The 20,718-nt window shown below is 46.1% G+C and overlaps 1 protein-coding gene and 1 pseudogene across 1 annotated transcript in view; one reads left to right on the top strand and one right to left on the bottom strand.

Moving 5' to 3' along the window:
* The window catches only part of LOC130112072 (transcription initiation factor TFIID subunit 4-like), a 151,167-nt gene extending 149,251 nt beyond the window's left edge, over positions 1–1,916 (top strand). Inside the window, exon 15 of the mRNA XM_056279372.1 lies at positions 1,743–1,916. Within this exon, the coding sequence (XP_056135347.1) occupies positions 1,743–1,916 (174 nt within the window). The remainder of the gene's footprint in view (positions 1–1,742) is intronic.
* A 6,879-nt stretch (positions 1,917–8,795) lies between these two features.
* On the bottom strand, positions 8,796–20,474 carry LOC130112071 (BTB/POZ domain-containing protein kctd15-like; annotated as a pseudogene).
* Between the last annotated feature and the right edge of the window lie 244 nt (positions 20,475–20,718).

Below are 20,718 nucleotides of genomic sequence, written 5' to 3'. Positions count from 1 at the left end.
TTCCTAACTGAGATGCCTGTCTTATTTCTCTCGGCCTCGGTTCAAGTGGGCATTCGCCGGGTCTGCTTTGCGGTGTTTTTCGTTTCCAAATGTAAATGCCTGTCTTGATTTGTATCAGCCTCTGTGTACACAAATTTTTTTTTCTTCGTCTTTTTCCTTTTTTCCTCCAGATATAATACAAACAACGCGGGCTCCGTTTCAGAATGGAAAGTCATCTCAGCTCCGTGTCAGGAGAGATCTTTATTTAGAGAGAGACTCAACTTCTTATTGAGGGCCATATAATGCGTTTAACGTAAATGATGGTTTCCCCGTGCAGCCCGGGCACAGGCGATGTTTTCCTCAGCCTCGTGTTCAGCTGGTTAAAACGCTGCAGAATAATTCTTTGTTCGCTTGGCTTCACCTGAAGATCTGGACATTATTACTAAGTCTTTTTGATCTTGCTTTCTCTGCGAGAGACATTCCCTGCATAAGTGGAGGTGTGTGGGGGTTTTTTTTTTTGGTTTTTTTTTTCCAGAGGCCATGGCTTTCCTCACTGTTGGCAGCATCGATGCGTCTGCCATGCAGCTGAGATCGCTCAGTTTTAGTGAATCGGAAACGCTGTCGACTTACGTCTGATCACTGTTATGTTTCACCATGAGAACCATCTCTGGGATTTTCTGAAAGAGAGACAGATTGTTGTTCAGGAGTCTGCACACATCGTTGAACTTCGGGGGGGGGGGGGTATCACAAAACTCTGTTTTGATCGGCAGATGATGGAGGATTACCCTGAAACACTGGGGGGCAACTTTGCAGAAAGAGAAAAGGGTGAAGAACTGATACCTGTTTTTTAGAAGGAGAATCAGACTGACTAAACTCGCCCAAAACAAGAGTCGCAGCAGAAAGAAGAAGATTATTTATGAAATTAAGCCATTTTAGACTTTTGTTCAGCACGTCCCTCTTAGATGCACACACATGTAGCCCTCAGGATTTGAGCAGGGAGGTCAGCGTGTAGAGTCACCTGCAGTCCAGCAAGCAACATGGGAACAATTAAGCGGCCAGTGCCTTGCCCCAGGGTACTCCAGCACTGTTAGCGGGCACTGAAGATGTAATACCAGACACTTGTTAGTGTCAGATGGAGCACACCCTCCTGTCAGGGCAGGGGATAAGACCAGAAATCTCGCAGTTAATAACAGGTTTCCTACATATATCAGGAACATTATATGGAATATTGAAAATGCATTTTGAACATTCTGGAGTTTGGCATGAAGTGCGAAAGAGCATTGGTGAAAATCTCTTCTGTGATCTGACACTGATAACAACTTGTATGTAGCCATAGACACATGTTTTATATTTTCGTTTCACATGCTATTACGACCCAGCTGATTCTCAGTATGGGACATTGGTCAAAATCCCTTTAAAGCCATAGGAGAAGTAATGGCTTGGAAAAATATCTGATAGTATTACAAAAAACTTTGTAACACTTGAAAAACAAACGAAGACCAAAGTGTGATACATTAACTATGTCCATGTGTTGGGTAATTTATCACAAAAAAAAAGAAAGAAAAGAAAATCTTCACATTAGCCATTAATTCAAGCACCTCGGTAGAGCTGTGAGGTTGCAGAAAGCTCATTCTTTGTAATCCAATGTGATGTTGAAATGGAAAATATGAGGCATCCTGTATCGCCCCCTTCTACTCTCCACCTCCCCCCCCACCCCCCCTTTCCTACTTCTTGTCCCTAACCTTACCTGTTTCTGTCTCCAGGTCTCAGGCAGCACGGCCAGCTCCCCGGCCAGCTCCTCCGCCCCGTCCACCTCGTCACGCCAGTACGCTCGACAGCGCATCACTCGCGTCAACCTCAGGGACTTCATTTTCTACATGGAGCAGGAGAGAGAGACCGCCCACTCCCTCCTCCTGTACCGCGCCCTGCTCAAATAGCCCCTGCTCCTCACCAAGTCCTCCTTCCTCGACCACAACAGCCTCCTCTTCCTCCTGCCTCCTCCCTCCTGCCCAGCCACGTGCCTTCAAACTTGGGTCTGATGTTTCAGCCGTGTGTCTCCATATGTACTGTAGTGACGTCCTTGTGTGGCTTTTGATAAGAAGACAGGGAGCAAGAGAAAACCCATAAAAATAAATGTCTCGTTCTGTCCCCTCTGTTCCAGCCCCATGGTAAATATATGTAGTTAGATCGATGAATTTATAGGCCACGCCAAATTCTTTGTGTTGTGGTGGGACTTTTTCTAAGCGAAGGAATAATGTGTTTTTTTCGTGTAGAGGCACTGAGAGTCGGTGTGTATTGGGTAGCTGTCGACAAATGTGACGTCCGTGGCAGTATAGCGTGGATGAAGCGCCTCGAAGTAAGGATAATTTCATGCGACCGCCGTTCGCACCTTGACACAGCCTATGATGTTCTCCACAAATTTATTTGTTGAACGAATGTTCGGTGAATGTAGCGTAGAGGAATTCATAAAAAAAAAGGAGTCGAGACTTCGCAGAGTCATCATTTTAAATGTTGCGTTAGGATTCCAAATAACAGCATCACACAACACCCTTACTGTAATTGTAAATAGTTCTTTTGAATTATTTCAAACAGCATGTATTATATTTTTATCACACGTAAGCTTTGTATAAAAAAAAAGATAACCCATGTGTCAATATTAAGAAATCTGATGTTTTGTAAAATCACGTGCTTTGATCATGTTAAACTGAGATATTTTATCCATTTGTAGACTTTTCGGTTTAAATGCAAGGCACACTCCATCTGAACCAACTGCTAGAGTCATTTAAGAAAATCTTTTTATTATTACTAGATGCCTGCTATCTATTATTAATTCTGGGTTGCTTAAGGACAGCTGTTCCTTAAAAGTGTCCATGTCAGGGCCTCTTATATAGACGCACTAGGCCACAGACCCCCTTGAGAGAGCGCCGTTGCTAACTGTTGGTCTATGGTAGGTGGACAGAAAACAGTGGAACCTCTTGTCAAAAGTGCATTTTAACATTCATCGTTCTCGTGTCATTCCTTCACCGTTCTGTTGTCTGCATAAGGCAAGTCCGTCACACCCTGCTCACAACACCAAGAGCCCCCCGGAGGTCCTCGCTTTGGGAGGCGCTGACTTAGGAAGGTGCTGAACAGATGCCCAGAGTGTAGCGGTCAACCACAAAGCACTTATCCTCGCTTCTTTCTCGTTATCAGGGCTATTGTTGCGAGTAGACGGTAGATTCTGTTATTTTGGCTTGAAACGGGATCTCTATTTCCACTCGTCGTTGTTCCTTTGTTCATTTCTGAAGGGGGGCTGTGGGACAGCATGCCTGTGTTGTTAGTTGCGTCACACATCCCTGCAGCCCTGGGAGCTGTCAGTCAATACAGTCCTGATGAGAATGGCCTTCTGTTCTGTTTTTACATCTTTATTTATGACTCAACACCTTGGCCTCTATGCAGCTTGTCTCGTCATACTGTAATTTATTTGAATATATGGGTAAACATGTTAGACATTTGTTGTGCATTATGGGTTTTTGATGGCACTTTTTTTGTAATTATTTACCTGACAACTACAAGCTGTCACTAATGTACTATAGCAAAGATGGATCTGTCTCTCTTCTAAGTATCAAACAGTATTTACAATGTCTGTCAAAAGACACTTTTTTAACGATTAATATATTTTGTAAATTAATTTATTTTTCTCCCAATTGGCATATGTTTAAAACATTTCAGGCAAATTTATTTTCTTTTAAATTACCTTATGAAAAAAGCACAACAATATCACGGTAATTTCAAGAAGAATTTAATAATGCTTTGTATGGTTTCTGGGGACTTCACAGAGGATATTTCTACTAGTTCAGCTTTTTTGCCAAAATATTAGGATTACTGTTGTAAACAGGTGAGAAACTTAACATTTCAAGGTGAGGATGATTTGTAAATATTGTTTACAAGACTATGTCTTCAGTAGAACTATGTTATTTTTGGTAAACTCTTGTACATATCTTGAAAATTTCCTGTTTGTGTGAAAAAAACAATACTTCTGTATTTGTACCTATTTTGTAAAGAAATAAATAAGCTGTTTACTAAAGTTCAGACACTGACTTAATCCATAACTGCTCCTTTTTTGATGCATAGCATGCTAAGTTCTGCATGCTACACTTATAGCATGCTAAGTATAGCATTCTATAAAGGCATGCCACCATTACACCGTATTGAAATGCTTGGGGCTAAACAGCAGAATATTAGCATGTATCAAAACATAACCATGTAAACCTTTATGTATGACGAGTTTGAAACACTTATTAAGCACAATGGTTGTCAACGTTCATTCCTTATATATATATATATATATATTTTTTTTTTGGAAAATGTGATGTTTCTGTGACAAAATCATATTTACAGTATAAATGCAGCCTGCCTAATTTCCATTTTCTAGCATTATACATGCTAAGTACAAACTGAGTTAAGCACCACTACTAAACTATGAACGGTTGCCTTAGGATTCTCCAGCTAATTAAGCAGCAGCATTTTCGAAGAGACCAAACCGTTTAACTTTGTGCAGAATATTGGAGTTTGGGAGCATGTTGATTTTAGAAAGACCTTGGCCTTTTCCTTTGTCCGTCTGGAGCCTAAGACTGCTGGTCTGGACTTGATGCTGAAGACGACCTCCCTCCTTGCACAAACGACACGGCGAACCCAGATGTGTAGGGTTTTACTGGCAAGATTGAACAGGTTTAATCAGCTCAATTGGTGGGTACTGAGAGTTCATCTAAGGTCCTCTGACTAAAGACGTTAATCACATCCACACTTAGATTTTACATTAAAGGCATTTGCCTGTTGTACTTAAGCAGGACGACTAGCTGTCCGCCCAAAGGCAGAATAAACTTCAGTTCCTGTTCACCACCGTAACAAGCGTAAGGGCTCAAAGCCACAGCAACGTGGCACTAAAACCAACAAATATTCACATGAACCCAGAATACTCCCATATGCTAGGCTTACCTATTACCTCCAGACATACTCCTTTTAATAACGTATGGAAAGACATGACAGACAAAACACACTAAATGTACAATACATCCTTTTATTATCGCAAATATGCAAGAAAAATCAAATGGAAACACTGTGAATAAACACATGCCCTTTAATACCACAGTCTAATTGTTTTAAACACTTTAAATAATATACATTTGCACCTTAGTATACCCTTTTGAAATGTTTTAATCCATATGTACATAATGTAATGCTTTGAATTCTTTTCATTCTTTTTTGCTTTTTTTTCTTGTTTTTGTTTTGTTTTGTTTTTGTTTGTTTGTTTCCAACAGGACTATGAGGTCTCTAAAACACAAGGGTTCTGCAAAACCCAGAGTCCCGATAATTCAATATACATTAACTGTACAACCGACCCCACCTTAGAGGTGGTGTGGATGCCATGTTCATGGGCCGTCACGGACAGAATGAGTTCATTGGCCAGCATGGCACATGTGAACACCACTGCAAAATTGCCACTTGAGTCAGGTTTACTGTCAGCATCAGAGCTAACTTGCCATTTATTTGCAAGCTAGGTTGTGAAAGAGGCATCCTATACCCTATACATCACCGCTGTCGCAGAAGAAGAAGAAAGAAAAAAAACACGTTCTAGCAGGCTGGGTGTTGCTCTTTACCTTACCTGAATTGAAAATTTACACGGCCATTTTGATGTCGAGTGAGCTGAGTGTAAAAAAAAAAAGTCTGAGGCCTGTTGAGAGAAGTTAACTGTATGAATAAAGAAAAATACATGGGAGTCAATGGCAACGTACTCGTTCTTTCCCTGCATCCTCAATTAACTTTTTTTTTTTTGCTGATATAGTGGTTTTAATCTGACAGTAGTGATATGTTTTACCCCTGCTTTGTCAGAGTAATTCCACATGGATGAAATGACGCTTCATATCACCTATTAACCAGCTGAGCTACCTTGGGATCAACCACATTCAATGTAGAGGCTGACTGCAGATATTCGGCGGGGGAGTGGGGTCGAAGGCGGGGGTCTGGCCACTGCATTTTGACTCATCAGTTTGTTTGGCAGGCTGGGCTCTGGTCCGGTGAGCCCCAGAAGGAGGCATGGGGATGACTCAGTGGGAGACGGCTTCAGCCCATGTCTCTACTAGATCCACTGAGCAGGGGGCCTCGGGGCGGGAGGCGCTGTGAAGCCCTGCGTCCCCTCGGCACATGAAAGGCCTTGGTTGGCTATTCCCTTTGAGGTGACTGGCTGCAAAGGCACAGGCCACTAGCAGTTCAGAACAAAGAGGGGCTTGATTACGAGACAGACCCTGCCCCCACAGGAACGTCTCCACCGGACCAGGAACTACTCTTAGACCCAGCTCGTCTTCATCCACTCTTTGGGCCCTATTCAATCAGCAGTCATCGACAGAGAATGGATATTGCGACAACTTGGTTAGAAAACCCACTGTCCAATTTTAATGACTATATTTGGTCAATAACACCCCTCCACCCCTCACCCCCACCCCATGGAGGGCTGCAGGCTACAACTCAAACAAACTACCAGTGCCCACAAAGATCAGAATGTGCTTTTTTTTCCTCTTTTTTTTTTTTTGATCAGTCGTTTGGAATTGAAAATACAGAGATGCAGCATCTGTAAGTTGCACACACACATATAAAAACTTGGCCTTTCTTGTCTCTCGCTTTGATCCAGAAATGTTGAGAATAAGACCAAAAGAATGACAGAGGAACAGAGTAAGCACCGCCCACCCTCCTCTCTGTGAGTAACGCTCTGATGCTGAGCATACAGCTCACTTTGGGCTCCGCCATCCCAGACATGTGAAGAACCACTGAAATAATCCCATTTTAGAAGAGGCAACGCTGAATAAACAAAACAAAAACAAAACAAAAACAACTGACGTGCGTCTGATTGTAACAAAAAACTTACTGCAAACTCCTCTTGGCACAAAACTTGGCAAATAAGCTTCAGATGGATGAATTGGAGTACCCCTCGCACTGTGTAAGCATTAGGACGAAGCCTTTTGTGTATAAAACAATACAATAATCCACTGTCTCATATTGACGGAAACAGCTATAAGAGAAAAAAGACTGCTTGTTTGACGTTCGTACAATCAAAATTGGCACCTTTGTCCAGTTTGACGCCTAAGTTTGGTTGAGTTTTTTTGGGCCACTTCCATCTATCAAAATACGTCGATGTTGGAACCCCCCTAAAACGTGGAAAAACAGCTTTGTTTAGCGCCGAATGTTGGGCTAACATACTTTTTTGTAGGGTACTGGGGCGGTCAGCTCCATGCAGAGTTCTCTTTAAGTGCAAACATAGGTTATCAAGCATTTAGAGTACGTCTCTTGACCAGTCGTTGAGACATACTGGTAAACCTCAGCTCTCCAGGTCGGCCCTGCGGGGTTTGAACATTCTGGCTCTGACAAATATGCAACACACTTAAGAGCAATTTCAGTTCAATTCATATCACATTTACACACTTCCTTAAACTTTCACTGAGAAATAGCAAGAAAAAAAAAAAACAACAAAAAAACCAAAAACAAAACATATCTGTTGTGCTGCGTGGAAGGACCCTGATTGGAGAGAGCCAAGATATGTTTTTCTTTTTTAGCGCTAATAAGCGAAAATCATGAAGCACTTTTTATGTGTGCTACACATTTGACTATAAACAATGCAGAAACATCCAGGTTTTCTTCCAGCCCCATTTGAACAGCGAGACTTTCTCCGGCTCGTACTGCATTACCAGCCAGATCTCTTTAGCCACGTAGCCTGCAGACATCTGAGTTTCTACCGCTTCTGCCAAGAAATGTTCCCGTGCAAGCTCTCGAAGCCTAATGATTTCAATGTTCATACATCCTTCATATTGGAGAGAGGAAAAAGAGAAATCGTAAATAATTCTATTAATAATTACTGTTTACACCATGTTGTGATAAAATAAAATAAAAAAACACAGCAAAAGGAGCAAGTTACATACTTAAGAAACAGCAATGAGAAAACAATAATAAACAATCAGTTTTGCAAACAACGCTGGTTTGGCGGGACCCCTTTCTGTGGCGAGGCCTGTTCATGGGTTGTTTGTTGGGTGGTGGTGGTGGTGGTGGTGATGGTGGTGGTGGTGGGGGGGGGTACGTGGGGCTGACGAGATCGGTTCATGTCTCTCCCCGTCGTCCCCGGCACTGTCCCGTCTGCCAGCCCTTTGTCTAAGCAGGAACCGTCGCCGGTCGGCTGCACTGGCACACAGCACGCGAGACACGGGCCTCACACGGACACGGGACTACACAACACTGTCCACCGTGCACTGCGCTGAGAGAGGGGGTGCGAGAAGGAGTCAAGGGAGGAGGAGGCTAGGGACCCTCTTGAGGAGTCAGGACACCTTCCCTCACAAGGGGTCAGTAAAACCGCAGGATGGGAGAGGAAAATCAATTGGTCACGATGCTAAAACGGTTCAAAAGAACTGCGGTTCATCTTTTTTTCTAGTGCATCTGTGAGCTGTGTGTGTGTGTGCGTGTGTGTGTATGTGTGTGTTGTTCATCATGATCCCAGATTATAAGAGTTGTTAAAACGTATCAAAACCTTTTGTTGTTGCTTTTCTTTTTTCCTTTGTGTGGTTACTACATTCCCCTTAAGAGTTTAGCAGAGCTGGCAAGTTTATTAGGCCTCTGCTAATAATTATGTATGTTTCTTTTGGAGTGGGATTTTTTTTTGGGGGGGGGGGGCGAGGATGGGCTGGGTGGGGGTGTTATAGAGGTTCGGGTAAGAGGGTTTCTGGTTTGAGTGGGCTTTGTTTTGATGGGGGGGGGGGTGCTGGGGCTCGTGTGGACAGTCCCTGGGCTGCAGCGCTCTAGTCCAGCGGCTCCTGTTTTATCCTGATGGGCGTGTTGATGGAGAGACTCCGTCGGTCCTCGCGACACAGCACGTACTCGCTGAACTGAGAGGAGTCCACTCCTCCGCCGCAGGAGGCGGCCACACTGAAGCCTTTCTGGAACAGACGCTCGAGGACCTGCAAGCAGAGGATACGGGGTTTGTGAAGGGTGGTAAACCTGCCGCAGGTCAGGGTACAGCCCTGTCTAAACGGCACCGGAGGCCACCAAAAAAATGTACTCTAGACCTTTAAATGTGACACTGGTGTTAAAATGATTATTTATTCATTTATTGGTTTATCTCTTTATTCGTTTTTGACTGATTTTTTTCCCAACATGAAGGCATATTCCACTAAATGAAATAATTTTCTGCTCACCTCTTGTAACCTCATTTTCATTAACAATTCATTAACTTTGAGTCTCCCTGTAAGAAGATGGTTTTTAAATTATTTCAATATTCCAGTTCCTCTGCCAATATTTGCTTTTTATGCCTTGAAACTGCCAACTTGTTGATGCAAAACCCTGCTTATCAATATGAGGGACCACTGCTCAATCCATCCATCCATCCATCCACCCATCTATCCATCAATCCATTCATCCCATGCACCCATCATCCATCCATCCATCCTCACAGCATCAACCACAGATCCTCATCAATCACAACAAGGAGCGTGCATCCTGAGCCTTCCCCTCCATCCAATCACAGGAATTCAAACAGAGGGAACTCTGACATCACAGCATCTCTGCAATATTCATGCTGCTCGCACTGGACCAGCCACTGATCTGAGGGCATGAGCTCAAAGGGATGGCGAGAGTGTGAGTTAGGTGTGTTAGGGAACTGACTGGAACTCGGTTGCCGTGATAAGTAGGGCTTCTAATTTGAGTAATGAGGCTGGGGTGAGAGAAGTGAGGTCTGGTGCCGCTGTGAGCAGAGAAAAGGGGGGGACGTGTGGTGAATGTAGATAGAGGGAGAGAGAAGGATGGGCCGATCAGCATGTTGACTAAGTAGCGGAGCTGCAAGGAGAGTATGGGAGAGGCATTCAAGTCCTCTGGTCAGATCTTCTTTAATCACTCAGCACTAAAATACACACACATGCACACACACACACACACACACACACACACACACACACACACACACACACACACACACACACACACACGTGCACGTGTGCACACCCACAGACCAGATATGCACAGACAAACATACTGTGCAGCATGAAAACATACTCTTGTATACAGAAGGACATATATATATACACACACAAATGCACACAAACTCATATATACACACACATGTATGTGACTCACACATAAGTACATAATCATACACGGAAATACACAAATACCCACACACAACACACACACACACACACACACACACACAAGGAGGACCCTCACAAACATAATCATACATACAGAGATATGCACACTCTACACACAGGGGCATCGCTTTTACTCCTCATTTGCTGTAATCCTGGTGGGGTTTTTTTTGGAGGGGGCATATCTAAATCCCAGCGCAAGTAGGGTCGTATATTTACTTATTCCCTCATCCTCTTAATGGAGTGTGGAGTGCATGGAAATGAAAGGTCTTGCCCTGGGCTAACCCTGCCAGATGAGGTGTGCGGGTAAAGTTTGCGCAAAATAGATCTATTTCTGCCCATCAGACGCACACATAGCACACTTTGAGCGGCGAGTGGCCTCTCTAATTACCGAGGCTGGGGCCCTATTGGAAGGCTAAAAGCAAGGCGTTTAGGCCTGCAGGTCGAGGGGCCGCAGCCTCCCCTGTCTGGGGATTAGGAAGCCACGGAGGAGCAGATAAATCACAAACACACACACACACACACACACACACACACACACACACACACATACACACAAACACTCTGTAGGCTACTTAAATTATGTATGCATACAAGAGCGCACACACATAATGAAACACACGTGCGCAAGCACAGTTCGGCACCACACACACACACATGCACACGTGCACACACTGGCTGGTTGAACAGGCCTGAAAATTGCGTAAAGGCGTAATTCAAACTACAACTGTCCCTGGATTTCAATCTAGCACCAGCACTTTTTCAGAAACAACCATTTCGATAACTCCCCCCCCTTCTTCCTCTGGCCATATGACAACAATGACAAAGTCTGTAATTTGTGAGGGAGAAAGAGAGGCAGAGAAGGAGGGACAGCAGACGGCTGATGGTGAGCTTAAGAGGACGGCTAATTAAGAGACCTGCCCAAGCATCAAACACTCCCAAATCCACGACAGACGATGGAGGAGCCTAATGATTATGGAAATGATATTACATTCTCCTCTTTGATCATTGCATCACATTGCATTTTTCCCCATCATCCTTCAACGCATGTGGGACTCTGTCATGTTCGGCAATGAGTTTGGTCACAGAGGAGAATGGGCTGATCAATAAAGATACTCTGGAAGCACTTTTATCATTAATGCATGGCGACACAAAAGACTCAGGGATATTATTATAGATAGTCGTAACAGATTTAAGGATACTGTGATGACTGCGAGCACTTGGCAGCCGTAGAAATACTTCACGTTGAGTTTTCATGTACGGAATATGGGCCGGAAGGACACAAACGATGCTTCGAATAATTAAGACGTATCGAAGTAAAAGGTTCCTATGTCCACAAGACAACGTCCTACAACTCACCCCGGCTGACAGCGCGAGGGTGACGCCCCCTCTTGGAAAGCGGAAACGTGCACCCCGGTGGCTTCGTTTGCCCCCTCATTCTTGTGACCGCAGTGGCGGATCCCATTGTGACTATTATGGTGGAAACCAAAGGAGCTCATCCGCACCTCATAGCCGAGCCACGTGCCTCATTCTGCTCTGTTTTGCACACTGAGGAGGGGTCAGTGTTGCTGCAGCAGTCAGGGAAGCTGGGCCGGCCCCACACCGTGCCCAGCCCAGAAGTATCCGCTTGGACCTTTTTTTTAAATCGCGACTAGATCTTTTTCCACTGCTATTCTTCTCAAGCCCTCGCCCTCAGCTAGGTCGTCTGTCAGGACGCCCCCAAACATTATATTATTAACCTAACTCTTCTTAAAGCCAAGTGGGAGAGGACTCCAAACAAATGGAAGTGGTGTTGTGTTGTGTTGTGTTGTGTTGTGTTGTGTTGTGTTGAGTAAGGTGCTGTGCTTCTGAAACCAGGGGTTGACATCGTCCCGAGCGTCAGACACCAGTTTCCACCACGTTCCCACACACAGCCAGTGAAGCCGCACTGGAAACAAGCAGAGATTTCTCGCTTCGCCGGCTGAATGTTTCCACTTTTTTTTGGGGGGGGTGATTCTCCCCCTTTTTTCCCCTCCCCAATTGTATCCGGCCAATTACCCCACTCTTGCGAGCCGCCCCAGTCGCTGCTCCACCCCCTCTGCCTATCCAGGGAGGGCTGTAGACTGCCACATGCCTCCTCCGATACATGTGGAGCCGCCAGCCGCTTCTTTTCACCTGACAGTGAGGAGTTTCACCGGGAGGGGGGGCGTAGCGCATGGGAGGATCAGGCTATTCCCCCCAGTTCCCCCTCCCCCCTGAACAGGTGCCCTGACCGACCAGGGGAGGGCCTAGCGCAGCAACCAGGACACACACCCACATCCGGGTTCCCACCCGCGAACACGGCCAATTGTGTCTGTAGGGACGCCCGACCAAGCTGGATTTAACACAGGGATTCGAACTGGCGATCCCCGTGTTGGCAGGCAACGGAATAGACCACTACGCCTCAAAGTGTACTTAACTCTCGACTATGACAGCAAGTCATGTTGTCTTTTCTGCCTCGTGTGTTGTCTTTTCCTGACGAAGCGATCGAAGCGGTGCATTTCAATCAAAAGTCTCGACTCTTCTCATCACCTGTATCCTCGGTGAGGCTTTTACATGGGTACCACAAAACAATATTCCCACTCCCGAACAGCTGACATGGCTGCAGAGGGATTGGTAATCCCTGATGCCCAATATACATCACACACACACACACACACACACACACACACACACACACACACACACACACACACACACACACACACACACACACACACGCACTGTGGAGCATAGAACCACCTCACCAAGCCGCCTCTGAACCAGGGACCGCCATGGGGATGAGGAGTGGATGCATTAACCTTGCACCGTATATTTTGAGCGCCACAGAGACGGGGAGGCAGAAATGAAAGTTGATGAGTGTCATGGCTGGAAACCGGAGCACAATGCAATATTGATGGCAGCCAGAGCGCATATGTACGCACATCAACTCTCTGGAGGTGCTGGAAGACACTTACTCTTGTCTGAGTCTCCGGCACTAAGGGCAGGGACTGAGGAAGGAATGACAGGTATCACACACACACACACAGACACACACACACACACACACACAGTCATGATGGGCGCTGGTGCACTTAGGGGGGTTGCTTTTGTTTAACTATGCATGGCCTTTAATATGTGACAAGAAGCACTGACTGCAGTCTCTGCCTCATCTCCCATGCTTATTGCAAGCATCTGGCATAAAGCAGCCACCAAAAGGCTCTTGTCAGATCACTCAACCATTTTGCTCCGACTCTCTCTAATTTTCTATGCCATCTGCCACCTTGTTTAGTAGTCACAAGTTAACCAAAAAAGAAAAAAAAATTAAAAAAAATGGGGACTATATTCTTAGAGCATTTTGGGCCGATTATCCAAGTTGACGGTGTCTGTCAGAGTCTGCGTTGTCTGGGGATGAGGCTGAGTTCGCCGCGCTCCCCCGGTTTTGGAGGGGAAACAGAACAGCTGTCATTCGGTGCACATTTTTTATCAAAGGCACCTAAAAGTGTGATGCGCGCATATATTTTCAAAAAATGGGCCGCCCTAGGGAGAATAAATCCCCTTGACTTTGCAGCACAACGCCGTGCTCTTTCTCACTCAGGTGCAGAGGGAGTTGAACCCTCAACTCATTACGGACGTGCAAAGAGAATTAACCTCGAACCCTGGCACCGCTCCCACCTCTGTGCTTCTCGGGATCATAGAAGCGAAAACGGGCGAGTCTGCATGCGTCCTATCCTCCTCTGATGAGCCGTGTTGTCCAGGTTCCAGCTGGCCCTGAGATGGATGGAGTGACAGTGTGACGTGGAAGAGAGCGGCCGTGGCGTGTTGTGTCCCCTTGCCCTGGCAGCGGGGGGACAGGGGGGGTCCTTTCTCACCGAGTGCCTTTGCTGTCACATTGATGAAGGACGGATTGGGTATGGCCTGATCTGAGTGCTCCATCACGGTGATGTATGGAGCGGGAGGCCCGACTCCAGCTCTGGGAGGCGCATGTGTACACCTCTGCGGCTCTTTGGCCAAATGTTTTCCCTCTGATAAGTGTCTGTGCTGCTCTTTTCCTCTCTCTTTCCCTCTCACCCCCCCCCTCCTCCCCACTGGCTCTACATCACAGCGCAGGTGGTTTGCATTATCCTGAATTCCTGAGTTCGTGGAGAGTCACCGGCCGAGATAGAGCCGCTTATCCTCAATCTCGCACATTTGAATCAACGATATTCAAAGAAGGTGGAACGAAATTGATTCCGGTATGAAATGCCAACGCCTTCCAACACGTTATTTTACAACGTGTTATTTTATATTTCAGCTTATGCCATGATGATGTACCTGAAATGGATTCTGTAGTGGGGAAAAAGGTCACTGAATGAATGCTTGAAAGTTTGAAAAGCCTTGAAATTCGTCCGTGAGTTAACAATTTACTGTCCTCGGTGATGTGTTCGAAAACTTCTATGGCATTTAAGATAAAATGAACAATATATTGCAAAACACCGCGGCAAACCGTTGGAAATACTTGCATTGTCTTATTGTTGCCCCGGCCATCGGAAGGGCTAGAAATCCCCAGCCTTTGGCAGGACTACCTTCGCTCCGATAAAGGCGGCATAGACTAAAAGGATCTCTCTACGTCGGTGACGTGCATCAAGTGATAAAATGAAAACAAGGTTGCCAACATCACAGCCTCTCTCCCATCAAAACATCGGCCCAAACAAACACACAGTGTTTCAGACAACTCTGCATCTCTCCTTTTAACTCTGACTGTCCTGTTTCCTTCCTTCCTCTCTCTCTCTCTCTCTCTCTCCCTCCCCCTTCTCTCTCTCTCGCTCCGTCCTCATTCCCTCTCTGTGGGCAGGGTGTGGTTTTGTGTGTGTTCCCTTGGGTCGGGGTCCAGGAGTGAAATCAGATCACAGGCTCATTGTCTGGCGAGTAGGACTAGGATTATTTTCCTAACCTTCTCATACCTTCACGCAACAATGAGAGAGGACAGGATGAGTAAGTTGTTTAGAAAAGTCTCCACTTACACTGAAAAACACCTCCATCTGCTCAGTATGTCCTCATCTAAATTGCCCCGCCGAGCGGGGCACTGCACTCCATGTGTGTGTGTGTGTGCACACCTATCTGTGTGTAGGCCTCTTCGTGTGTGTGTGTGCAGAATGAGCCTTCATAGAATGCAGTGTGCCTGTGTGTGTTTGTATGCACACACACACATACAAATGTCTCCAGAATTTGTGTAGATGCATTTGGGTGTGTGTCTTAAAGGGGTGAGCCTGACACAAAAAAAAAGAAAGAAAGAAAGAAAAAAGAGAGCGACCGCCTGCTCCAACAACCAACACCTCCTTATCCAAGAAAGGCCATATTGTCAGACAAAAGGCCTTCAGAGCCCTACTGTGTCCTTCTTTCATTAACAGGGGCATTGCTAACAGGAAGCCCTGAAGAGCCGTCTCCCCTTGCTGTTCACACTGGATCATTCACACACTGAATAAAGGATTTAAGTTCACCTCGCCTTAATGAACCCCCCCCCACCCGCCCCCCTCACCTCCAAAAAAGAAAAAAAAAAAAAACCTTTCCAGACAATCTTAGTGGGATGCACACACATCCCAAAACCAGACTCACTGGTAAACAGAGTGGGAAAATGTTGTGTTAGTTGATGCGGCCAATTAATTATATTGCAAGTCATTTAAAAATCTATAAAAGAAGTATAAACCGGTTTAGGCTGTTTGAGAAATTGTAAGTATGGTATTAAAAAATGCAATACGTGTATTTCAATCGCCCCGAGCGGTGTTATATTGGAGTCTTTTTAAAAAAGGAGCTGTGTCTTAAAAAGGAGTGAAGCGTAAATTATGCATATCATTTCTCCCCCCCCTTTTTTTTCCATTCCTCTGTTTCATTTTTTCGCAAGAAAACATGGCCGCAGTCCAGATGTGCTTTGTCCCACTCATTCTGCTTTCTTCCCCGGAGGTCGTCTCTCAAATTGGCAGGAGGGAGGTGGAGGTGGCAGAGCTAGCTAGCCTGGCCGGGAGAGGCCCGCTGCGGGTGTTGGAAGTGGGGTAAGGGCTTCTGCACGGGGTGGCCTATGTGTGCAGGACCGTAGGCACCGAGGTGTGTTGGACGGTCCCTGTGGTGCCAGCCTTCAATGATTCCATCACCCTGCCTTTTGTAGGCCTCTTTGGATGCAACTTGACGTTTTTTTTTGTTCTACAATTCTTTTTTTGTTTTTTGTGTGCATTTTTCCCCATTTTTCTCCCCAGTTGTACTTGGCCAATTACCCCGTCCTGGTCTCTGCTCCACCCCCTCTGCCAAACCGGGGAGGGCTGCAGACTACCATGTGTGTCCTCCGATACATATGGAGTCGCCAGCCGCTTCTTTTCACCTGGCAGTGAGGAGTTTCACCAGGAGGATGTAGCGCGTGGGAGGATCACACTATTCCCCCCAGTTCCCCCTCCCCCCTGAACATGCACTCTGACCGACCAGAGGAGGCGCTAGTGCAGCGACCAGCACACACACCCACATCCGGCTTCCCACCCGCAGACACAGCCAACTGTGTCTGTAGGGACGCCCGACCAAGCTGAAGGTAACGCGAGGATTCGAACCGGCGATCCCCATGTTGGTAGGCAACGGAATAGACTGCTACACCACTGAGACACCCCCATGGCCAGGTCATTCTTGATATACGCCAGGTTGCTCATTTTGAAGGAGGGCGCTACTTGGTTTGATTAAGGAAGTGTAAAACTAATGTAGTGGAGATAGCGACTGCGAGCAGTGAAATAAATAGAAGTAAGCGGGGATGTTACATCTGACAAAGCTCACATCCCGATAATAACAAACAACACCATGAACACACTGAACATGCCAAACCACTTGAAAGACTTTCCTCGAACAGAACAAGACTACAATACCGAAGCACCAGTCAGGCCTGCTGTTTCTTTGGAACTGACTTGAAAAACTCAGAGCTGCAACATCAAAGTAGCTTATTAACAAATTATGACAAGACCGAAACACACCGTCATCGCCATGCTGGATGGAGATGATAGTAATAGTGATCTCAAACAGGATGAATCCACCGCCAGAAATCATCATGACTGACTTCATGACCAAGTTTGAAAGTGGGGTGTGTGTTCTGCGGCCCACCTCACACAGAGCGGTTACTCAGAAGTGGGTTTTTGACCAGCGAGTCGAAAGGTTCAAATCCCCAAAACCGGGAGAAGGGTACCCATTCAGCTACAGCCAGCAAAACATCTGAACCACATATATCAGTTCAAATGCTCAGTGGCCCTTATGGCTGCGGTGGTACTGGGTGGCTCCCAGGTGGGAATGAGAGTGACTGTAAGAACGTGTTTGAGAGCGGGGTGCTGGGGGGGGGGGGGACCCAAACCAAAAACAAAATATGCACACTCAGCAAAGCAAAAACCCTCCCCTTGATGAATAGAGATTGAAAAGAAATCTCCAATGTGGAGCCACACAGGGTGTCTACAGGACCACAAATCATGTCAGCTGACTCATATCCAGGTTTCAGAGAGGAATCTGGATCCTGACTAACCTCACTGATGGACCACTGCCATGTAACACCTACACCACCGCTACCAAAACCACAGGGCCGCAAAGGGAAGTAAAACCATATCCATGATCTTGTGTTGATTTGAGGTTTCTATTTTTTTTAGGGCGCTATATATACAGTATATAGGTTTTTCGAATGAATGGAAGACGTTTTCATACAGATGGGTTGTCATTTCTAAATCACACTGTGCCTTATTAATTCATTAATATACAAACCAAAAATCTGCACTGTGGAGATTTAATATAATAAAAAAATTAGCCTTTCCTTAAAATCCTCTCTTACACATAAAGATGAATCCATAGAATAATATCATTTTGCAAACTAATTTCCATATGTTGTCATGAGCTGTATAAAGTCAGACTTTCTTGCTTTTTGGAAAATCCTGTGTAAGTCTCACTCAACACTTAACCCGCAGTGCATTGTGCAGCATTTTGACTGCATTATAAGCATAATAACAAAAGGTGTACGTTCCTGGCTAGACTACCGCAATGCCCTTTTTGCTTGGCTAACTACAGAAACTTTGCAGCGTCTTTGAACCCACCAGTTCTTTGCTGCAGGCTTTAACGAAAACCTACGGGCAAAAGCACTTCACTTCTGTTTTAGCACCCCTTCACTGCCTACCTGTACGTTTAAGGATTGATTTTAACATGTTACTTTTAAGGCACTTTGTTGTCTGGCTCCCAGATACATGTCTGACCTTTGAACCACTGATGGACTAACTCACATTTTGAGATTTTCAGGCAGGGCCCCGACTAAAGTGTGAGGGGGACCGGGCATTGGAGCGAACTGCCTGAGGACATCAGGCTTACAAACTCAGCATCCTCTTGCAAATTATTTCTAAAATGTACTTTTTGGGGGGGGGGGGGGTCTCCCTTTTTCTCCCCAATTGTACCCGGCCAATTACCTCACTCTTCCTCTGTCAATCCGGGGAGGGCTGCAGACTACCACATGCCTCCTCTGATACACGTGGGGTCGCCAGCCACTTCTTTTCCCTTGACAGTGAGGAGTTTCACCAAGGGGGACGTATTGCGTGAGAGGATCACACTATTCCCCCCAGTTCCCCCTCCCCCCTAAACAGGCGCCCCGACCGACCAGAGGAGACACTAGTGCAGCGACCAGGACACATACCCACATCTGGCTTCCCACCCCGCAGACACAGTCAATTGTGTCTGTAAGGACACTCGACCAAGCTGGAGGTAACACGGGGATTTGAACCGGCGATCTCCGTGTTGGTAGGCAACAGAATAGACCGCTACGCCACCTGGACATCCCATGTGCTAGCGCATCACTGTTGTAGTCACAACCAAACAACAACCTCCCTGCCATTATTACTAAAATGCTGATCAAGATACAAGTCTAATGATCTCATGATCTCTGTGCCAACAATGTACGGCGCCGTACAACACGTACCGTTCTCTGCACATGAAAGGGGGGATAGGTTGCTCGAGTGCATTACCTGGACGGAGTTGAGCCTGCAGTAGCCGTTGAGGGGGGAAGCGGATGACGTGCGTGGTGGTCCTGGTTCCAGCCGGCATTGGACCGAGTTACACATGACGTCTCCGGTCTCAGGGAAGATCTCCTCGATGAGGACCTTCTCTCCGCTGAGGGCGATCCTCTCGCCCAGGTCCGGCGTGACGCGAACCACCAGGCAGTCGCAGGGCTGGGCCATCCTTCGCTGCTCGCGCTCCTGCTTCCAGCGCTCCAGCTCCTTGATCATGGGTGTCAGCTGGTAGTAACGCGCCTCCTCATACAGGAGGTGGAAGTCCTGTGCAGACAAGGTGGAAAATTGGAGATGAGAGCAGTGAGATACGTGAGGTTCTTGTGGCTATGTGTGCCGTGATAAACTCTGCAAAATATCACGCCTCTATATATTCTCTAGATATCGTCTACTCTATTCTGTCTGTCTATATATTTTTGCCAAGACAAATTCCTGTACACTAGAGGTCTTTTTTACATCAAGTCCAATGTTTTTTCTGATATTTCCCCACGTTAAAAAATAAAGACCCGCCCTCATATTTTATCCATTAAGTTTACAGACCAATTACGTCATCCGTCATAAATGTTTTAGGAACACTTCTGATTTTCCGCAGGGTTTTTTTTATCAGTCAATTAACTCGCAGAGTTTTTTTTTTCTTGAATTGTTGGACTACAATGAAGGCATTGGACAAAAATGCATGCAAAACATTTGGACTTAGTATGCAAAGGCCTTTCTTTATTGTGCTTGGCTGCAGGAGTTATTCTGATCATGGTGCCAACACAGAAATGAGAGCTAATGTCTAAGTGTCCTAGAGCAAGGCACTTCTCCAGAGGTGCTATCCCTGTCTTGCACACTGAACTCTTCAGTAAAATAAAAATGCATGTGTGTATGTTTGTGCGTGCGTGCGTGTGTGTGTGTGTGTGTGTGTGTGTGTGCGCACATGTGTGTGTGTGTGTGTCAGAGCAGTGCAATATACTGGTAGCTTGCAGTGTCAGAGATCTAATCATTTAAACGTGTTCTACTGTTGAACTCATTCTATGTCAGTCTTGATGTCAGAGTTTGGGCCAGGGGCTAAAAATGTAAATATGAAACACGCCGTCCTCCGTTTGTCCTTGAGTAGTTACATAGATGTGAAACGTCAACAAGGTCAGCGCCATAGCCGAACCTGTCGTCTTTAGCGGAACATGTCACGGAGAGAAGAACAACAAACAAAGATGTGTGACGGCGTCTCATCAACGCGACCGCAGTCTCGATGAGCTAGGCGGTGCCAAGCTCCGCCGTTCTTTACCGAGGTAGCTCTTGGCAGGGCCGCGCTAGCCTTCAGCATGTTTCAGTGAGCCGACTCCAGCGAGCTCGTCAGTGGGGCTCCACTGAAGTGGGACGGTGCATTCCTGTGTGCAGACAGTCTGCAGCAGATTGCCTGCCTCTCCCTCCCGGGCAGGGCACGCCGGAGGCCATTTGCCCCCGCGCTCCTGCCTCTAATTTCCCACAAGACCAGATGGCACCATCATTCAAAAACTACTGTAGAAAATAGTGGGGAGGAGGAGGCTGTTGGAGGCAGACGGTAGGTG

Source organism: Lampris incognitus, chromosome 4, assembly GCF_029633865.1.
Source record: "Lampris incognitus isolate fLamInc1 chromosome 4, fLamInc1.hap2, whole genome shotgun sequence".
NCBI classification, from domain to species: domain Eukaryota; kingdom Metazoa; phylum Chordata; class Actinopteri; order Lampriformes; family Lampridae; genus Lampris; species Lampris incognitus.
Note: the sequence above shows the minus strand (reverse complement) of the source record. Positions and strands in the feature narration are given on the sequence as shown.